Raw genomic sequence first — 22137 nt, 5'->3', positions numbered from 1 at the left:
GTTGCCATTGTTTATAAAAGTTTTTCTGTGTGATGTCGAAATAAATGTATGTGTGAACATTGTATTATCAATTGGTGAGAGTGAGACTCAAATATCACATTAATTTGTACATATCCACTGTATACATGAATGCTGTTCCTGTTTCAGTCACGTCTTTGGTCACGTCCGCGTGGGTCAAAGAAAAACACCCTAATGATTGGTTGACAATAGAGCCTTCCACAATGCATGTGTTGGCTCAGTTGGTAGAGCATGGCGCTTGCAATGCCAGGGTTGTTGTGGGTTCAATTGCCACAGGGGACCAGTACTAAAATGTATGCTCTCACTACTGTAAGTCTTTCTGGATAAGAGCGACTGTAATGGTTGCAGCTGGTGATGAGCAAATGCAGAAAATTGCTGTCGACTGAAGTTGAAACGTCATGACCTTTGATCACATGGTTGTTGTAAAGTTCATGTAGGTGCAAGTCGGACAGTTTTTTATCTCCATAATGCATCACACTTTGAAAGGCGTTGGTCACCGACTCGACAAAAGTGATCCACTTGAAAGAGCCCACAAAGAACTGGAGACTGTCCCCGAGATGTCCGACCTTTGTTTTCAACGTAATCTACTCACGTTAGCATACGCCAATTCATGGACCGTCTATATCCGGGTTATATCCGGTTTACAAGGCCCAACTTCACAAGCGCACTAGCACAGGAAGCAGCGTGAGCAGCGACGGCGTCATCACGTAATCCAAAAACATGGCAGACATTGGATGCATATAAAATGTTAATGGCCGTGTTCGGGAGCATCAAAACCACGATGTATCATGGGTAAATTGTGAATGACTGATTTATAAATAATAATGAGTCGTTATTTATGATGCAAGGTGATTTGTAGATCAGTCAGTTGTTGGCAGTCGCCTGCACTGTTGGCTGCTATGTCCAACAAGGCCTCTCTCTTCGGGCTGTGAGTGATGGAAAAAAAACATTGGCCTCGGCGACAATTATTTGAATAATTCAATGGATGTTTTGTGCACAAAGGTGATGACTAAGGTGTCTTATTAGGAATTTTCTAATCTGACTTCTCTATGTGGCCGTCTATGGAAATTGTCTTTCTGGGCCGGGCATCAGTTAAACTGTAATGCCGAAGCAAGTCTGTCAGAGCAGTCGAAACTGTGCTTCTAGACCGGAACTCTGGCCCCTTGGTCTCAATTGACTTTATTTCACCTAAATGGGGGCTGAACTTCCTGATTTGGTCATTAAGAAATGCAGCGTCCATGGTAAAGAAATGAGAGTTGTCTTGGGGGGGTGGTTTAATGTGGGTGTCTCTTGTGTGTGTGTGTTCGCACGTGGCAAGCAGTCTATGGTTTGTACATTCACTCTCCCAAAACAGTACACAGTTACAGTCACCCTTCTAGATAACTTGAAATTGTCTAACCAGGTGTTGTGTCTTGAAGTCGCCTAGGCTAGCTAGTGCTAGCAAACTTCTTTCACGAATTAGCTTCAACCAGCTAGTGTGCAACCATGGCAAGGTTGGTTTGACATTGGATAGCCTATCGCTGGGGGTAATTAGGGAACATCAATAAATTACACAATGTAAATGGGACAATATTTTCATGTTGCACATCTTTTAGTTGTCTCATTAAATGCTTTCAATATTTGTATATGAATTTCTACAATTTATAGTTTGTTTTACGTTTTTATGTCATTGAAATTTGGAGGTATTGTTATTTAAGAATATTGTCCAAAGTACATTGTGTAATTTACTTATGGTCCCTAACTATCATAGGGATATCATCAAATGTCAAACCATGTTGACCATGGGCATTACGATCGGGTAGCGTGCAGAGCTAGAATAAATTACACTAGAATAAATGTTTCTGACTCATATCGATGCCACATAGGCCATTTTCAAAACTAGAAATAGCTTTTTAGAGGTAGTCGCTCCGTTTTCAATTTGATATTTCCAAAAGTGACCACCAGATGTCAGTCTAATACCAGGGACCCAAAAGGGTGCCAAAAATGTGTTTTCAATGTCTTTTTCTGGGCATCATACCAATGGTATCATTAGAATGTCAATACTGGATCTGGCGTGGTTCAGTTGGAGCAATTGCTCCCTAGGAAGTGGCACTCATAAATGTCCCTTGAAGTACCCACTTTAAGTCCAAAATCCTTTCCAACAATATTTTCTTCTTCCCTCCTTACTAAAAAAGATTAAGAAGGCATTTGGGGTTTTCCTGGATATATGTCTTAGGCATCTGGGGTTTTCCTGAATTTGCATATCTGGACTGATGCAATGGAAACTAGCTAAGTTTATTGTGGCCACCTAGTGTGAGATGACCCAGATTGCCTCACAAAACCCTGACTCTGGAGCACTGTATCATATCCTCTGGACTCTATATGGATAGTGCAGAGAATCACAGAACAACTGGTCTGCTAGGGGGTCAGCAGAGCAGCACCCCCGCCACATATGTGTGTCCACCTCCAACTCTGTTACCAACTAAATACGTATTTGTTTGCTCATTGTCTGTGTGAATGGGAGAGACAGACTGCTCTAGTTATTGATCCAAGAAATAGCACTGAAACTCCATATATGGGAAAAATTTGGAGTTATTCTGGAAAAAGTGCTTCAGAGGAAATTTTGGAGCTGAAGTCCAGGGCAACATTCCTAAATATTTTCAGGCAGAGAATTAGGGATTATTTACTGCAGTTCACTGCTCAGGCATTTTCTTCATAATCTGTTACAATACAATGAGACCAAGAAGAGGGGAAAGACTGATATTATAACAAAGAAAACATGCAGAAAAATAAGAAACAGATATGCTTTTCAGAATACAGTATTTATTGTTTTTATTTCATGACATTGGCAAGACAGCAAGTCACTTGGTTTTCATTTCATGGAAATACACAGAACTTTCCTTTCCAATTCATCACCTAAACTGAGAGAGAGAGCAAGGAACAAAGAGCGAGAGAGAGAGAGAGAGAGAGAGAGAGAGAGAGAGAGAGAGAGCAAAGAACTCAAAGCTGCATATAGACATGCTTTTAGAATCATATAACCCTTTTCACTTTCAGAGAGAGAGAGAGAAAGAGAGAATCCTTGAACTGTGGATGATCCTCATAAATCCATGATACACTCAATATCATAATAGCAAAATTCAAGTACACACAAGTCTAGAAATTCCAGTACACACCTTTGGTTTATTTGTATTTTTGAACCGTTTAGTCTGCTCCATTAACTCAGGCACATTTAGCTTATTTTGTTTTAATATTCCACTAATAATCATCCACTGGTTTGGGAGGGGAAATTACAGTGCTGTGGGCAGTGAGGAGAGAGGTGCCAGAGATTCCCAAACAAACAAGTATACAAAGAAACAAACTGCATTATCACATCTTCTCAGTTTGACAGATAATATGGACTGAGTTCCAGAGAAACGTCTTCCAATTCTTGTCACTGTCAGCAGTGTCTATGGTGACTGTTACACATTGTCTGGGGACCTAAGAGACAGTTGAGTCTGTCCTCCCAAAACCAACCATCGAGACACAAGACACTGCACCCAGACAGACAAAGCACTCTCACAGAAAAATTCATCAGAGACACAGTGGAACATCCTGCAAATACAGACAGTGTACTCATCTATTACAGCTCCTATAGACCCACATACACACAACGTGTTCAACTGGACTTTCTCTGAAATATGAAAGACTTGAGTTAATAAGACAAGTCTCAGATAGGAGTAGACCTGAGAACAGAATATACGCTTCAAAAAGTGCTTGTGGGGCAGCACTGTGCAATGGTGGATAGAGTTCTGGACACGATGAGACCCTAAGAATTAGGGTCCTAATTGGTTTGTTGAGATACAGTATATCCACTATCTTCTCATTTGAATACAGTATAACAACCACATTATCAGCACAAATGTCTATCTTTTTTGGGGGATGATAATAGTTTTGAGGAATTACACTTCTGAGAACTGACATTGAACATCTGGACCCAATTGCATTCACCTCAGTTGACACATAACCCCATGTTACTGCCCTTAAAGGTATACGGTACCTCATATACACAATTAACAAAGAAGATGAAGCGCATAATCCTAATTCTTAAAGCGTTTTATTAGTCCGTTGTTACAAATGGGAAAACATAGGCTGTGTGAGAGCTACATATTTACTGAGAATGAGGGAATGTTCTATAGCCGTAGCCTAGAGACAGTCCATGTTAGATGGCACTGTTGTAATCACACAATAAAATACTACTCAACATTTTCATACAACGGTGATAAGTGATACGTGCACTCTACATGACTGGCAGGGATAAAGGGGAAAAGCGAGGCTACTAAAGATGGGTTGTTATTCAGCACTGTGCGCTGAACTACATAATATCTTGATTGAATGGTTCTGTTCACTACAACTGTCACCGTAGCTCCCGTCACCGTAGCTCCCGTCACCGTAGCTCCCGTCACCGTAGCTCCCGTCACCGTAGCTCCCGTCACCGTAGCTCCTAAGCCCTTTTCCTTAGCCTAAACACTGCTTTTCGTCACAGCAACAGACTCTTCCCTCACATGTTTTACAATCATGAGCCTTATAGTCAGAATCTTTTCCTTTCACATTCAACCCGCCTTACACCCAGTATTTTTTTGGTTTCCATCAATTCTTTCCGCCAATAGCACTTGTTTAAAGGTACTCTTAGTGCACTCACATCACATCAGAAATCGAACATGCATATGCATAAAAAATACTGGGTAGGTAGGATTGGTGAAGAGAGTGCTGGTCAGCGAGATAGAGAGACAGACATACTGTAGTATCAGAGCAGAGAGAAAGATGCAATCTTGTTCACACACCAAAGCTGTCTGTGTCTAACGCTCTTCCTCTGTCTTGTTACCTATCTGTCTGTCCATCCGTCCGTCCGTCCGTCAGCCGTCTGTCTGTCTGTCTCGCTCTCTGACATACAGTCTCCCAAACAACAGGGGAACAAGTGACAGGCACATAGGCATTCATCCATCTATAGGACAGGATTAGCAGGAAGTAAAACCTGAATGAAACATCTCATACGTGCCAGATTTGACATACTCACATGTACATTTCAAAATGTAATTTCTTTCTACATTTGATATATAATATATCTATTACTCTTTACTACAGGGGATTATAATCCTAATTCATAATGAAACAACAATAAGAGTTATCACAAACGTCCTCCTCTTTTAACCTGGATTGTCATCTCCCTAAACTGTGCATCCGTGGACAAACAGTCCACCCAGATCAGTTGGATATTCCGGAAACATTCCAGAAGGTTGAGATGACAGAGCCCCTCCCCCCAGATGTCCAACCCAGGAAACAATTTCCGGTTACCTATGCATTCCAAGAACGTTACCTAAGGTAATAGAAACGTTCACTGTTTGCTGGTACTGCTCTCTTCTCATTCTAGACAAAATGTGGGAGGGGAAGTTACAAGCAGAGTGGACCGGGGCTCTTGCTCAGGTCAGGTGATCTAAGTGATCTGTCCCCTCCTCTCCTTCTTCCTCCTTCATCAGCTCAACCACTCCAGAAGAATGCTGCGATTGGCTGGAGCACGACAAGTGGGAGGACTGACTCTGTGTGTCTTCCTCCTCTAGCTCTGCCTTCCCCACCATCTTCCTAATTCCCTGTCCCCGTGTCTCCTCCCTCCGCTTTCCTTCCATCCTCTGCTCCTCCATTGTCCACATGCTATCCTCTATCTCGTCCTCCTTCCCCTGCACCTCCAGGTCAAAGTCCAGCAACTCTTCCATCATCTCCTCAATCTCTGTCTCTTCATCCATCTCCCCCTCCACCTCCGACCTCAGCTCATCCATGCTCTCTGTCCTGTTGATGTCATCCCTGTCATCGTCATCATCCCCCACCCTCCCCTCGGGCTCGCTGGCCTGGCTCTCACCAAACTCCAGGATGGTGGGCAGGTTGCCCTGCTTGGGGCAGCGCTTCCTCAGACTCACCAGGAAGGGCTGGGGCAGGGAGAAGATGTCCACGTTGTTGCCCAGGTCGATCCACGTGACACTGGGGAAGCTGGCCGGGTCCTTCAGACTGTCCGTCAGCTCCTTGAGGACGGCACGGGTCAGCCGGTTGCCATTGAGGGCCAGGGTCTCCAGGCGGGGCAGGGCGGCCAGCGTGGGCAGGAGGAGGAGGAAGGCGTCGTCGGTGAGCTCGGTGAAACCCAGCTCCAGGCTGCAGATGATGGGGGCGTGGCGTTGCAGGTAGACACACAGGCGCTCCATGTCACGCACCGTCAGGGGGATGCCCGACAGGTCCAGCGCCCCGTTAGGGGGAGGGGTCGACAGCATTACCTTGAGACTGGGGGGGGGGGGGGGGGAGAGAAGTAATCAGTTACATGTCACGATGCGTGTGTTGACTCAATTGTAGGTAAATCTGTTGAATATCTCCAATTCAAAATGTGTATGCAAATTGTATTTTTCCCAAGCACGAAACATGGCAAAGGTCCATATATTATATAGTCAACAAAACTATAAGGGTGTTTTAAAGTTGCTTGCATTGAGCTATCTCTGAGAGCAACATCCCCCTGACAGGAAGGATATTACACTACTAAGAGCCTGTGATGAGACAAGGCCAGCCATGACAGAGAGCAGGAGCATGGAGCCCCAGGCATAGCGACAGGTAGGTAGACCAATTACATTACTATCTGTAATACTGTTGTTTTCACCATTTCCTGACACTTCATGTGCTGAGGAGCAGCGAAATGGGTTTTCCCGCTTACATGGAAAGGTTTGCACAGAGATAATCAGAGGAGGAGAGATGGGGAGAGAGAGAAAGAGAGAGAGAGATGTTTTAGTTTCTGCATAATTAGTAGTCTGCCAGTCTGTGTTGTGTTTCGGTTTGCAAATCTGTCCATATGATCCAAACAAACAAATACGATGAGAGTGAACTGAGGGAGATTTTCTGCCGACCTCATCGAAACAAACAAGTGGCTCTCTGTGGCACAGCTGGAGTGTTCATGCGTTTTATCATAAGCTTGTGTCTTAATACTGTGGGTGACACCCAGGTGTGGAGTGTCTTTCAATTTGGTCATTATGAGTCATAATAACAACATCCAGCGATGTGAGTTTGAACGCTTTCGGAAGAGATACAGATGGATCTTTTTGCCATCAGTCAACAAGCAGTAAACAACGCAGTGCCTTGTGGTTAGAGTGTTTGCCCAGAGATTGGAAGGTTGGGAGTTCGATGCCCAGCCAAGTCATACCAAAGACTGTGAAAATGGGACCTGATGCGTCTCTGCTTGGCACTCAGCAATAGGGAGATAGATTGGGGGTAAGGCCCTGCGATAGACTAGTGCGCTGTCCAGAGGGATGTACTTGTACATCAAGCTGCCTCATGCTGCCTCATAGAAACAGGAGATAGGCTCCCACTGCTATGAGCTGTTCCAGCTCGCACAAGCCAAGGCTACTTACTTTATAACAAGCAGTAAAACACTGATTGGGAATGTTGTTTGCTCAGAACAATATCTGAGTAAGGTGTGTAAACCAACACTCTAAACCTAAAAATGACCACAGAATGAAATGAGAACTAGAAAGAAAGAAGTGCGTCCAGATAATCCAGACCTCTGGGGGTAGAAGAAGAAAAACAAATGTTCCAACGTAAAGATGTTAGACATGCGCTCACAACACATGCTAACTGCTAAAAATAACTGAACGAAGGCCTGCTCTGCATTTTATGACATAAAAAGGAAAAGTGAGATCAGACTTGAACGTCTTCCAGGTACAAATGAAAACAATACAATGCTTGTGAGGCACAATGAGGTCTGGACCCCAATTATTACTCAACATTCCCCCCAATTCGGAATTTACCGTAACAATAGTAAATCTCCCTCCCAATGGCTGTGTAGTGACAGGATGTGAGCCAAAGCAGAGACCCATTTATTAGTTGGTCCAGGCATAGAATTACTAGAAGGGACTAATCACAGAACATTGACCTGAACGTGAATGTCCGTTATATTTAAAATTATATGGGTCAAGCACTCCGCTCTAATCTGCCAACAACATTGCGACATGTGCAGTCCCACATTTGCTGCTAAATCAGTCCAGATTTTGTTTTGTTATTAATTACTATTAAAAAAAAGTTCCATAACTTCTCTCAAGCTAATTGCTTTTAATGGGAATTGGGTCAAAGCAAACAAATGGAATTACTCAAATGGGAAAATCCTTCAGACAGTGTACAATTGACAGTACGGTCATGCCTACACTCAATATGGCTGACGGCCCACCCAACACGGAATGTTGACTTAAATATCCGTTCTAGTAATTATTTGTCTATGGGTCGAAGTCAATGGTCCCTGGGTTATGACCTCATGATGAATCCCTGGCTCCCTTTCAGCATTCTCCCTGTGACAAATCTAAAAAGCAGAGCAGAATGTAAATAAAAACAGATGAAACGTCGTACAGGACATCAATCCCACACTATCAGCTTGGCTTCCGGCCAGAATCCCACGCTTTAGACTAGAGCAACGCTGAGCCGAGTTCTCTCCCTCTCAGACACAGGAGTCAGGACCTTATGGCTTAGATACTACATACCACATGGGACCGATCTAGAGTAGATTGACTAACAACATACATTAAAATCCCACGCTTTAGACTAGAGCAACGCTGAGCCGAGTTCTCTCCCTCTCAGACACAGGAGTCAGGACCTTAGGGCTTAGATCAAATCAAATCAAATGTTATTGGTCACATATTTAGCAGATGTTATTGCGGGTGTAGCGAAATGCTTGTACCACATACTACATGGCGACCGATCTAGAGTAGATCGACAAACAACATACATTAAAGCTAAGTTACACCCATTCGATAGGCAGTTTTATGTTAAAAGGATGTTTGGGGTGTGCAAAAGAACGACAGTACTTTAGGTTTTCCTCTTCTACTGAGTGTTATGACTAGCATGCTAACTGCTAGCTGTGATTAGCATGCAAACTGCTAGCTGTGATTAGCATGCTAACTGCTAGCTGTGATTAGCATGCAGAAAGCTAGCTGTGTTGGAACAGAGGCTCTTTGATGAGGCTCAATAAGGGGGACACCAGTGACTTGGCTGTGAGGTCATCATCATGCAGTACCATCGATTGTGGGTGAGACAAATATCAAGCCAAGGCCCTGGTGAGAGAGAGAGAGAGAGAGAGAGAGAAAGAGAGAGAGAGAGAGAGAGAGATAGGGAGAGGGGGGGGGCGATAGGGAGAGGGGGGGAGAGAGATAGGGAGAGGGGGGGAGAGAAGAGGGGGGAGAGAGAGAGCAAGAGAGAGAGGGGGGAGAGAGAGAGAAGAGGGGGACAAAGCCACATAAAAATAGAGTTAATGAATATTAATGCTGTAACCTCTTTTGCATATCATAACCATTGTAATGTGACCCTGTCTTTTGGCTCACATTGTGCATACCGGTCAAGTGAGAAGAGAATAGATTGAGGGAGAAAGGCAGTGAACAATGACTAACGGATGAGGAGTGAGAGTTGGAGACACACTGAACGCTCCTGCTGCTGCCCCCCCCCAAAAATATTATTAGACATAAAAGCCTGTAAAAACACCAGCAAATCAGTTCCAAGTTATTCCAATTTTGGAAATCTGTTCCAAAGTATTCCAACGCATAATACAGAGATATATATGTTCGTACACCAATTTATGCAAGGTTTGATGATTATGTTTTAGTCAAATGTTATATCTGTTTGGGCTTCTTGCTGTCAATTTGTAGTCTACAAATTATTTGTAATTATGTTCCAGCCCCCTAACCATCCATCCGCTCAAGAAAACAAGATGTCACAATGGACTTTGAGAGCTAAGTACTGTACAGATGAACACCCTGTTTCTGTAACCTACTTCATGATCGTCCTTCCTCAGTACGGTGTCTGTGTGTCTGTCTCAGGAGAAATGCGTTCTAGTTGTCAGTTTTACTGTTTGTCAGATCGAGTCGGATGTCGTTCATTATGGACTGGGTTTTGGCCTGGGTAAACAGTTGTACTGCATAGACAACTAAGGCCATCAGTATGTCATTTGAAAATGTTTTGAGAAGGTTATTGTGACAAGGGTTGCTAGTTAGGAATACTCCTTGTCACATAGTCTGAAGTAAGTACCTGGGTTCTATTGTAGAGTAAACTAGTGCATGTCAGTGCCTCCCGGGTCCTCCTAGACTCCGTAATTACAGAGGTAACTAGAGGAAACCTCTTCAATATCTCGATCTCACTGACTAACACTCACAGACACGGAGTGCTCTGCATATAATCAGACCTAGGCTGAAATACCATTTCAAATCTTTCAAATACTTTGACTGTTTGCTTTAGTCTGCCTGGAGTGACAGGGGGCGGGCTTTTGGGACTATTGGGACTATTCCATTGGCTCTATTGCACAAGGCAATCTCAAAGTGAGCCTAGCTAAATTATTTGAAATGATTGCAAATTGTATTTGAACCCAGGTCTGCATATAATGTGTTCTGTGGATCACTTTAGCTTTATCCCAGTGAATGTTATCTCCGTACCTCTGTCTTTGTGGTGGAGGTGTCGGGGCCCTTAAAGCCTTTTGCCATGGGTTTCATTAGCCGCTAGCTAATTAGCATGGGGGACAGGAGCACTGGAGGAAAGGGCTCATCTCCTCCTCCTCCTTCTCCTTCTCCTCTACTGTCTCATACACTCTGCCTCAGCCCTGGACTGGTCATGACTTCATCACGCACCGTGCACACACAAACACACGTATGGATGGACACACACATATGGACACATGCACAAAAACACACACACACACTCTACTTCTTCCAGGGGGAACTGCTTGACTGAGTTATACCAGCCCCTAAGCCCCATTTCCAGTTCAAGTGAGTCTTGGTTAAAATAAGTACTGGGAAACCTAATGAGTGAACTTCCCCTAGTTAGATACTGAACCGTAGTCTTGATATAGTTGGGCAGTGGCTGACTCAGCCTTAAACACGGAATATAATTTGTCCTGGAATGGATAAGGAATGTCAAAGTATAAAATGTTGAAAGAGGACTATAATGTATAGAAACGAGATGTGGCTTAGTTGGTAGACCATGGCGCTTGCAATTCCGACGGAGGACAGGAATGCAAAATTACAAAATGATATGCACTCACTACTGTAAGTCGCTCTGGATAAGAGCGTCTGCTAAATGACTAAAATGTCCTTAGACGTAGGGAAAGATACAAAAAAAGATACTAGCTGTTGTCTGATGAAGTTTGTTATAATTTAAAGGCTTTAAGCAGTCTATGCATTGGAGTGAGGATCTACTGTACAGCTAACTAAAAGTAAAATTTTTACATTTACATTTTCGTCATTTAGCAGACGCTCTTATCCAGAGCGACTTACAAATTGGTGCATTCACCTTATGATAGCCAGTGGGACAACCACTTTACAATATGTTTTTAAATAAACTTTTGTTTATTTAAAAAAATTAAAATTAATAAGTAACAGCGCTGGTCCCAGAACAGTCATCATTTTAATTATATGGTAATCCCACTGGACTGTCAGAGCTATATAAATAGAATTATATTTATATGGTCAGAGCCGTGTACAGTGCTAATGTGATTAGAACCCTGTACTGTGGGCTACCGCGTAGGCGTAGTATTGTCCCTTCAAGGGATCCTATTTCTATGGTGATTCCACTGTGGAACAATAGCAGGCGATAGTAGAGCTCAGAGCTGTAATGATAAGAGAGACTGGAGACAGAGAGAGAGCTGAGGAACATGTGGGCTGTTAATCCCTCTGCACCCCAGTGTGTGTGTGTGTGGTGTGTGTGTGTGTGTGTGTGTGTGTGTGTGGCCCTGAGGGAACAGGCTCAAGCTTTGGGAATATAAAAACATCACCGCTGGGCTCCAGCTCCAGGGTCAATGGACCCATAACCCTCCTTTGGCCGCCATTCCTTCCAGTTCTCTGCTGCCAATGACTGGAACGAATTGCAAAAATCTCTGAAGCTGAAGACTCTTATCTCCCTCACTAACTTTAAGCATCAGTTGTCAGAGCACCTTACCGATCACTGCACCTGTACACAGCCCATCTGAAATTAGCCCACCCAACTACCTCATCCCTATATTGTTATTTATTTTGCTCTTTTGCACCCCAGTATCTCTATTTGCACATAATCTCTTGCACATCTAGCATTCCAGTGTTAATACTATTGTAATTATTTTGCACTATAGCCTATTTATTGCCTTACCTCCATAACTTGCTACATTTGCACACACTGTATATATATATTTTCTGTTGTATTTTTGACTTTATGTTTTTTTACCCCATATGTAACTCTGTGTTGTTTATATCGCACTGCTTTGCTTTATCTTGGCCAGGTCGCAGTTGTAAATGAGAACTTGTTCTCAACTCGCTTACCTGGTTAAATAAATGTGAAATAAAATACATAAATAAATAAAATATCTATTGAAACAGTTACACCATAACACACTTTGGAAGTGTGTATGGTGTAACACACATGCACATACACACGAACTCGCACACACACAGAAGCACACCAGCACGCACGCCACAACTCACACACACACAGACACTACTTCACCGTATACTGCAGAGCCCTGAGAGTTGGAAGACCTGCAGCACTGATGGGGAACATGCAGCACATATTCCCATCTGTGGAGCTGTCATTCACTGAGCAGAGTCAATAGTACTCCCATTAATCAATATAGTATAGGCTAGAGCAGTTAGAGCTAGGGGCAGAGTGAAAGGCTGCTGGGAATAGATGATGAATGAAAAGATGAGATACGGTCTGTGTACACAGAGTTGTTCTAGATTAGATTTATATAGAAACACACACACGCACAGTCACACAGTCGGATACACACGTACGCAAAGACACACCCACACATAGGATGTCTTGTTTTAGTTGAGTTAGACTGGACCAAGCCAGACACCAGCTGATGTGGCATTTTCGTGACGTCCTCTACATTGATCAATGAGGAAGGAACTGGGAAATCAGAGAAGATGCCAGGCGAAACAATGATTCAGTCCGATCCTTCGGCCCAAGATGCCACGTCAAGCCTTTTATTTGCACGAACTAATCACCTTAATGAACAAACAAAAAGGCCTGCCCCATGCAAGCCTGCAGTTTTTGCGTGTAGGCCTAAGAGTGCGCCAGACCACTGATCCAGAATTACATTAAGAAATTAGAAACGTACATTTGAGAAACTTTCGCACATATAAATAAATAATCAGAGCTTCTTCTCTGTGTGTGTATGCTGCCTTTGACCAAACTTTCTCTCTAGATCTATTGACCCCTCAGAGGGTACCAGATGCACACACACACACGATGTGTCCCCTGTCTCCTCACCATGCCAGCGGCTTCCTCTTCAGTATGCCCTGCCGTCTCCACTGTGAGTGTGGGCTTAGGTGATAGGTCAACTGGCGACACACCTTCTCCATGGCACCCAGAGAATCCTCCCCCTGACAGACAGAGAGAGAGCGAGAAAGAAAGAAAAACAGACAGCATAGGTTAATAATGGCTGACGGGACCAGCGGAGCTGAGCCGTAGCACAAAAACACTTCTGTGGTGACAGGAGAGGAGCTGAGGGATCTCTCTCTCTCTCTCTCTCATTAAAATGCATAAATTCATATTTTGAGTCAAGGTGCTACACTGTGGTCCTCTATGCACCTGTTTCAATCTTCAGAAGCACTAAGTAATGACGCCAGGTTTTCACAACAACACAAGTAAACACCCCACTAACATACGGTATACAGGTACACATAACACAGTTATGGAGAACATGGAATGCTCTTACCATGGCTGTCAGAGGAAATAGTGAAGGGTGCCACGGGTATGCAAAGATATTATACAGTACGTTATTGTCTGTGAGGTCATATCGACGCCCTATTGATTAATCTCTGCTATTCTGCACCTAGATCATCTGCCCCAGAAGGCCAGTTGGTGCTCTTGGTGGTAAGATCACTAGAAATAATATAGAAGCCATTGTATGAGGCCACTTAGGTTTGTTATTCAGGGAGAGATATGATTAACAGTCTCTGGTTCAGATTGGTAAGAGGTTCAAGGGTCTGCTCTGCTGCTGCATTGTTCCCAGTGTGTGTGTCTCTATGTGTGTGTGTGTCTATATGTGTGTGTGTGTGTCTCTATGTGTGTGTGTGTCTCTATGTGTGTGTGTGTCTCTATGTGTGTGTGTGTGTGTGTGTGTGTTTGTTGTTCGCAGCTCCCTGCCTGTGTCCTCAGGAGGTAAGACATATTACATTATTGATACTGATGTCTCCACTTTCTCCTCCACTCATTCAGTGAGCCCTACTGACGTGGTTACTATACCATGAAACATGCATGTGTACCGCTAAATATGTATCTTGTGGATTAGATGAGTGTGGATGCCAATAATACAGTAAGGATGTTATTGCTCTTTTCTAAAAAAATATATGCTTATTTAACGGCAATTTCCTTTGAGCAGATGTGGTCACACAAGTGCTAGCTGTAACAATATTGTTATACATATTGATCAAATATGAGATATTTACAGTAATTCGTTATTAGCCGTTCTAAGTATGAATCTATCTTAATTTGGATGTGTAATAAACCTGTGCCATTAAAAGCCTCTCTCTGTCTGAACAGTAGTCTGTGGGAGTAGGGTAGCAGGAGGTGGGTGGGAGGTATTGACCAGTCTGTTAGTGATTATCAATACTCTGCACTGGCGCTAACTCACTACGTCCCAAATGACAACCTATTCCCTACATAGTGCACTACTTTTGACCAGGGCCAGCTCTGATCTAAAGTAGTGCACTATGTAGGGAATAGGGTGCCATTTGGGATGCGTCCCCTCTCCACTGATCTGATACAGGCAGCAGACTAGCAGCATATGCTGGGCTACCGAGGGATTCCTCTCCATGCTGTGTCCACTGGCCTACATCTGTCTACAACAACCAGCAGACTCTATCTCAGACAGACAGACAGACAGACGTACAGGATTACACTGTACAACATTATTGTTCTGGTAGTAGGGTAGGGAGAGGTAGCTATGCTTTTCCTCAGAGCCATCTATTTACATATACAGTGGGGAAAAAAAGTATTTAGTCAGCCACCAATTGTGCAAGTTCTCCCACTTAAAAAGATGAGAGAGGCCTGTAATTTTCATAATAGGTACACGTCAACTATGACAGACGAATTGAGAGAAAAAAATCCAGAAAATCACATTGTAGGATTTTTTATGAATTTATTTGCAAATTATGGTGGAAAATAAGTATTTGGTCACCTACAAACAAGCAAGACTTCTGTCTCTCACAGACCTGTAACTTCTTCTTTAAGAGGCCCCTCTGTCCTCCACTCGTTACCTGTATTAATGGCACCTGTTTGAACTTGTTATCAGTATAAAAGACACCTGTCCATAACCTCAAACAGTCACACTCCAAACTCCACTATGGCCAAGACCAAAGAGCTGTCAAAGGACACCAGAAACAAAATTGTAGACCTGCACCAGGCTGGGAAGACTGAATCTGCAATAGGTAAGCAGCTTGGTTTGAAGAAATCAACTGTGGGAGCAATTATTAGGAAATGGAAGACATACAAGACCACTGATAATCTCCCTCGATCTGGGGCTCCACGCAAGATCTCACCCCGTGGGGTTAAAATTATCACAAGAACGGTGAGCAAAAATCCCAGAACCACACGGGGGGACCTAGTGAATGACCTGCAGAGAGCTGGGACCAAAGTAACAAAGCCTACCATCAGTAACACACTACGCCGCCAGGGACTCAAATCCTGCAGTGCCAGACGTGTCCCCCTGCTTAAGCCAGTACATGTCCAGGCCCGTCTGAAGTTTGCTAGAGTATATTTGGATGATCCAGAAGAGGATTGGGAGAATGTCATATGGTCAGATGAAATCAAAATATAACTTTTTGGTAAAAGCTCAACTCGTCGTGTTTGGAGGACAAAGAATGCTGAGTTGCATCCAAAGAACACCATACCTACTGTGAAGCATGGGGGTGGAAACATCATGCTTTGGGGCTGTTTTTCTGCAAAGGGACCAGGAGGACTGATCCATGTAAAGGAAAGAATGAATGGGGCCATATATCGTGAGATTTTGAGTGAAAACCTCCTTCCATCAGCAAGGGCATTTAAGATGAAACGTGGCTGGGTCTTTCAGCATGACAATGATCCCAAACACACCGCCCGGGCGACGAAGGAGTGGCTTCGTAAGAAGCATTTCAAGGTCCTGGAGTGGCCTAGCCAGTCTCCAGATCTCAACCCCATAGAAAATCTTTGGAGGGAGTTGAAAGTCCGTGTTGCCCAGTGACAGCCCCAAAACATCACTGCTCTAGAGGAGATCTGCATGGAGGAAAGAGCCGAAATACCAGCAACAGTGTGTGAAAACCTTGTGAAGACTTACAGAAAATGTTTGACCTGTGTCATTGCCAACAAAGGGTATATAACAAAGTATTGAGAAACTTTTGTTATTGACCAAATACATATTTTCCACCATAATTTGCAAATAAATTCATAAAAAATCCAAAAATGTGATTTTCTGGATATTTTTTTCTCATTTTGTCTGTCATAGATGACGTGTACCTATGATGAAAATTACAGGCCTCTCTCATCTTTTTAAGTGGGAGAACTTGCACAATTGGTGGCTGACTAAATACTTATTTTCCCCACTGTATATGGGGTTCTGGTTTTCCTTCAATAATGTGGTGATCTATCAACTGTATAGTACTGTATCAAAATGAAACGTCGCACACACACCTTGAGATGCAATCTGCACTGTAAACCTCTCTTGGGTTCTGTTCTATTTGGCTTCCTGACCTTTACAATAAACATGACAAGGACAGATAATGAATTCAATACCTACCGACTCCCCACTGTCTCCTCTCCTAAGACCCAATCAAAACCAGCTCAAAGGAAGTGCAGTACAGTCAGTGTGCATTCCCCTGTGTGGTATGGCTGGCTGTGTGAGTGTATATATATAGTTTATGTGTGTGTGTGTGTGTGTGTGTGTGTGTGTGTGTGTGTTTGTGTGTGAGAGAGAGAGAGAGTCACTGTGACACAAGGCAGAGCTGCTCTGCTCTCTGTCCCTGTAAACAGGCTGCAGTCCCCTACTGACAGAGGCATCATAAACTCAGCACCTCACCCTTGGGCCTCACAACGCTCTCCACTACTCTCCTCTCTACACTGTTAAAATGAAGTGCTTTGTAACACCAAAACTAGTGGCAACTGAGCTGCCACCAACATTGCTGGAGTATTGAAACACATCATCCTGAGATCTTTTGAAACATTACATGGTGTGTTGTAAGACCACTTAATCAAGTGTTGTGCAACACTATTTTGGTGTTTTCGAGTCCTGTTTAGTGCAGAATTAGATCCCTTCTCTTTTGGTGTCGTTTCCTGTCTCTAATGCTTCTAAACACCATTATGATGTTTTGAATCATGTCTAGTGCAGAATAAGATCCTTTTCTGAAGTGTCTTAATGTTTAATATTGTTTTATATATTTGATAATTTGCCATTATATACCTTTTTGGCAGGCATTGTCAAGCACAGTATTCAAACCGCCAGCAGTAACTGGAGGTTGAACTGCAAGAAATGAGAATTCTGCACTTGCCTCTTCCATTGACAATCTTGAATATGGGAATGGGTGCTGTCCTCACTGAACGTCAATTTGCCTGACGGTTCTGATAGCTATTCATCATGATCCATTACACATTTTACATTTACATTTTAGTCATTTAGCAGACGCTCTTATCCAGAGCGACTTACAGTTAGTGAATACATATTTTTTTATACTGGCCCCCCGTGGGAATCGAACCCACAACCCTGGCGTTGCAAACGCCATGCTCTATCAACTGAGCTACATCCCTGCCGGCCATTCCCTCCCCTACCCTGGACGACGCTGGGCCAATTGTGCGCCGCCCATGAGTCTCCCGGTCGCGGCCGGCTGCGACAGAGCCTGGATTCGAACCAGGATCTCTAGTGGCACAGTTAGCACTGCGATGCAGTGCCTTAGACCACTGCGCCACTCAGGAGTCAACACCTCATGGCACTGTCACGAATACCGCCGAGGCTGCTCCTCCTCCTTGTTCGGGCAGGCTTCGGCGTTCGTCGTCCCCGGAATACTAGCTGCCACCGTTGGATGTTTCAATGTTTGTTTGGTCATGTCTAGTTTAGTGCACCTGTTTCGTATTCTGTCCTGATTATGTCACCTATAAGTTTCACTGTGTTATGTTTTGTAGTTGTGTGTTATTGTCCGCCTGTCGTTTGTCTTTTTGGTATATTTTGTGCATTAGTGTTTTACGCGTTGCGCGTAGGTTATCGCCTCCTGTGTGTTCGAGGCTAGTTATTTTTTGTATTGTGTCATTGAGTCAAGTAAAGTCGTTTTGACTTATCCGCTGTGTCCTGCGCCTGACTTCACCACCACATCCACAAGTATACCGTGACAGAATAACACACCATTTACTATGGAGTCAGCAGGAGCAACGGCGGGAACCGAGTCGCTGGAGGATCGGGTCAGCTACCAGGACGCCAGGATCCAGCAACTCGGATCCGCCATGCAGGAGGTCATGGACACCCTGCGCCGATGGGAGAGAGGTGGTTTGCCCACACCTCCTACCTTACCACCACCATCGGCCAGCCCCACCATACCAGCTCCGGAGTCCAGTGGCATTCGGCTCTCGCTCCCGAGGGCATATGATGGCACCGCAGCCGGGTGTCAGGGGTTCCTCCTTCAAGTGGAGCTCTACCTGGCAACCATACACCCGGCGCCCTCGGGATACGAGAGCGTTTCCGCCCTCATCTCCTGTCTCTCCGGCAAGGCGTTGGAGTGGGCCAATGCCGAATGGAGGGGAATAGACGCCGCCACCATCAGCTACGCGGAGTACTCCCGCCGCTTCAGGGCTGTTTTCGATCATCCCCCTGAGGGTAAAGCGGCGGGAGAGCGTCTGTTCCACCTTCGAAAGGGGAAGAGGAGCGCACAGGAGTTTGCCCTGGACTTCCGGACTCTAGCGGCGGATGCGGCCTGGAATGAGAGGGCCCTCATCGACCACTATCGGTGTAGCCTGTGTGAGGACGTTAGACGAGAGTTGGCCTGCAGGGACAACAATCTCACCTTCGACCAGCTGGTGGACATGTCAATCCGTCTGGATACCCTGCTGGCCACCCGCGGACGTCCAGAGTTGGGGCCGTCCATTCCATCCCCCAGCACCTCTGAGCCGAGTCCTATGAAGCTCGGGGGTGCTGGCGCTAGAGAGAGGAGGAGGGAGATACCGAGGGAGGCCGTCCCCTGCACCAACTGTCGTCGTAGAGGACACACTGCGGCTAGGTGCTGGGGAGGGTCTCCAGGGGTTCGAGGCAGCAGGTCGCGCACTGGGGAGTCATTCCAGGTGAGTAGGCGCCCACCTCACCCAGAGCTCTCTGTTGTTCACTTTTGTATACCTGTGGTATTTCCTCAGGTTGCATCTCAGTCCCAGCATAAGGCGCTAGTCGATTCAGGCGCAGCTGGGAATTTCATTGATCGTAATTTTTGTGTGAGGTTAGGGATTTCCCTCCTGCCCGTTGATGCACCCTTCCCTATCCATGCCCTAGATAGCCGTCCGTTGGGATCTGGGTTGATTAGGGAGGTCACAGCGCCACTTAAGATGAGGACGCAGGGGGGTCATGAAGAGATTATTCAGTTGTATCTGATTGACTCTCCTGCATATCCCGTGGTACTGGGACTTCCTTGGTTAATCGCCCATGATCCCAGCATTTCGTGGCAACAGAGGGCTCTCAAGGAGTGGTCTAACCAGTGTGTTGGGCGATGTTTAGGTGTTTCCGTAGGGGCGACCACGGTGGAGAGTCCGAACCAAGTGCCCGCAATGCACATTCCCCCCGAGTATGAGGATTTGGCACTCGTGTTCAGCAAAACTAGGGCGACGCGATTGCCACCTCATAGACGGGGATAGATCTCCTGGCAGGTACGACACTTCTGCGGAGCCATGTGTATCCCTTGTCTCAAGAGGAGACGGCGGCTATGGAGACATACATAGCCGAGTCTCTGAGACAGGGATATATCCGGCCCTCCACTTCCCCTGTGTCCTCAAGTTTCTTTTTTGTGAAGAAAAAGGATGGAGGGTTGCGCCCGTGTATTGATTACCGTAATCTCAATCAGATCACAGTTAAATACAGTTATCCTCTTCCTCTGATTGCGAGTATGACGGAATCATTACGCGGAGCGCGTTTCTTCACAAAACTGGATCTCAGGAGCGCTTACAACTTGGTGCGCATTAGGGAGGGGGATGAATGAAAGACAGCATTTAGTACCACCTCGGGTCATTATGAGTATCTCGTCATGCCATACGGGTTAATGAATGCTCCTTCAGTCTTCCAATCCTTTGTGGACGAGATCTTCCGGGATTTGCATGGGCAGGGGGTGGTCGTGTATATTGACGACATTCTAGTGTACTCGTCTACACGAGCCGAGCATGTAGCCCTGGTACGCCGAGTGTTGGGTAGGCTGTTGGAGCATGACTTGTATGTCAAGGCAGAGAAATGTCTGTTTTTCCAGGAGTCCATCTCCTTCTTGGGTCATCGGTTGTCCGCGTCAGGGGTGGAGATGGAGATTGACCGTGTGTCAGCCGTGCGTAATTGGTAGACGCCAACCACTGTTAAAGAGGTGCAACGGTTTTGGGGTTTTGCCAATTACCACCGGAGGTTTATCCAGGGTTTTGGACAGGTGGCAGCTCCCATCACTTCCCTGCTGAAGGGGGGCCCGGTGCTTTTGCAGTGGTCGGCTGAGGCGGACAGGGCGTTTGATAAACTGAAGAACCTGTTCACCTCGGCTCCGGTGCTGGCGCATCCGGACCCCGCTTTAGCGTTCCAAGTGGAGGTGGACGCGTCAGAGGCCGGTATTGGGGCAGTATTGTCTCAACGCTCAGGCACGCCTCCTAAACTCTGGCCCTGCGCTTTTTATTCTAAAAAGCTCAGCCCGGCGGAATGAAATTATGACGTAGGGGACAGGGAGCTGCTAGCCGTAGTTCAGGCCCTAAAGGTGTGGAGGCATTGGCTTGAGGGGGCTCAACACCCTTTTCTCATTCTGACTGACCATCGTAACCTGGAGTACATCCGGGCAGCTAGGAGACTGAACCCTCGTCAGGCTAGGTGGAACATGTTTCTGACCCGGTTTGTCTTTAAGCTTACGTACATCCCAGGGTCCCAGAACGGTAAGGCAGACGCCATGTCCCGGCGGTATGACACAGAGGAGAGGTCCATTGAGCCCACTCCCATACTGCCGGAGTCTTGTCTGGTGGGTGTTACGCACCGACCCTACTCCTCCGGAGTGTCCAGTGGGGCGGACGTACGTGCCGCTCGAGATCCGTGATCGTCTCATATATTGGGCTCACACGTCACCCTCCTCTGGACATCCAGGTATTGGCCGGACAGTGCACTGCCTTAGTGTTAAGTACTGGTGGCCAACATTGGCTAGGGACGTGAGGGTTTATGTCTCCTCCTGCTCAGTGTGCGCCCAGTGTAAGGCGCCTAGACACCTGCCCAGGGGGAAGTTACAGCCCCTGCCCGTTCCACAACGGCCGTGGTCTCACCTCTCGGTAGATTTTGTCACTGACCTACCTCCCTCCCAGGGGAATACCACCATTCTGGTCGTTGTGGATCGGTTCTCTAAGGCCTGTCGTCTCATCCCAATGCCGGGTCTCCCTACTGCCCTACAGACCGCTGAGGCTTTGTTTACCCACGTCTTCTGGCACTACGGGGTTCCCGAGGATATAGTGTCTGATCGAGGTCCCCAATTCACCTCTAGAGTCTGGAGGGCGTTCATGGAACGTTTGGGGGTCTCGGTTAGCCTTACCTCGGGTTTTCACCCTGAGAGTAATGGGCAGGTGGAGAGAGTGAACCAGGATGTGGGTAGGTTTCTGAGATCGTATTGCCAGGACCGACAGGAGGAGTGGTCGGGTTATATCCCTTGGGTAGAGATTGCGCAGAACTCTCTTCGCCACTCCTCTACTAACCTGACCCCTTTCCAGTGTGTGTTAGGGTATCAGCTGGTTCTGGCACCATGGCATCAGAGCCAGATCGAGGCTCCTGCGGTGGATGAGTGGTTTCGGCGCTCGGAGGAGACGTGGAACGCCGCACACGTTCATCTGCAGCGGGCTATGCGTAGACAGAAGGCGAGCGCCGATCTCCACCACAGCGAGGGTCCAGTATACGCACCTGGAGATCGAGTC

General features: G+C 45.8%; 1 protein-coding gene across 1 annotated transcript in view; it reads right to left on the bottom strand.

Annotated features, from left to right (window-relative positions):
• Positions 1–5453: 5453 nt before the first annotated feature.
• The window catches only part of LOC311106044 (leucine-rich repeat-containing protein 75A-like), a gene marked incomplete at both ends in the record, with an annotated part of 23582 nt that continues 6898 nt past the window's right edge, over positions 5454–22137 (bottom strand). Inside the window, 2 exons of the mRNA XM_084148323.1 lie at positions 5454–6300; positions 13276–13388. Of these exons, the coding sequence (XP_084004449.1) occupies positions 5454–6300; positions 13276–13388 (960 nt within the window). The remainder of the gene's footprint in view (positions 6301–13275; positions 13389–22137) is intronic.

The sequence above is a fragment of the Coregonus lavaretus genome, assembly GCF_964263955.1.
Source record: "Coregonus lavaretus genome assembly, chromosome: 30".
In the NCBI taxonomy this organism is placed as follows: domain Eukaryota; kingdom Metazoa; phylum Chordata; class Actinopteri; order Salmoniformes; family Salmonidae; genus Coregonus; species Coregonus lavaretus.
This window is presented reverse-complemented; position numbering and strand designations above follow the sequence as displayed.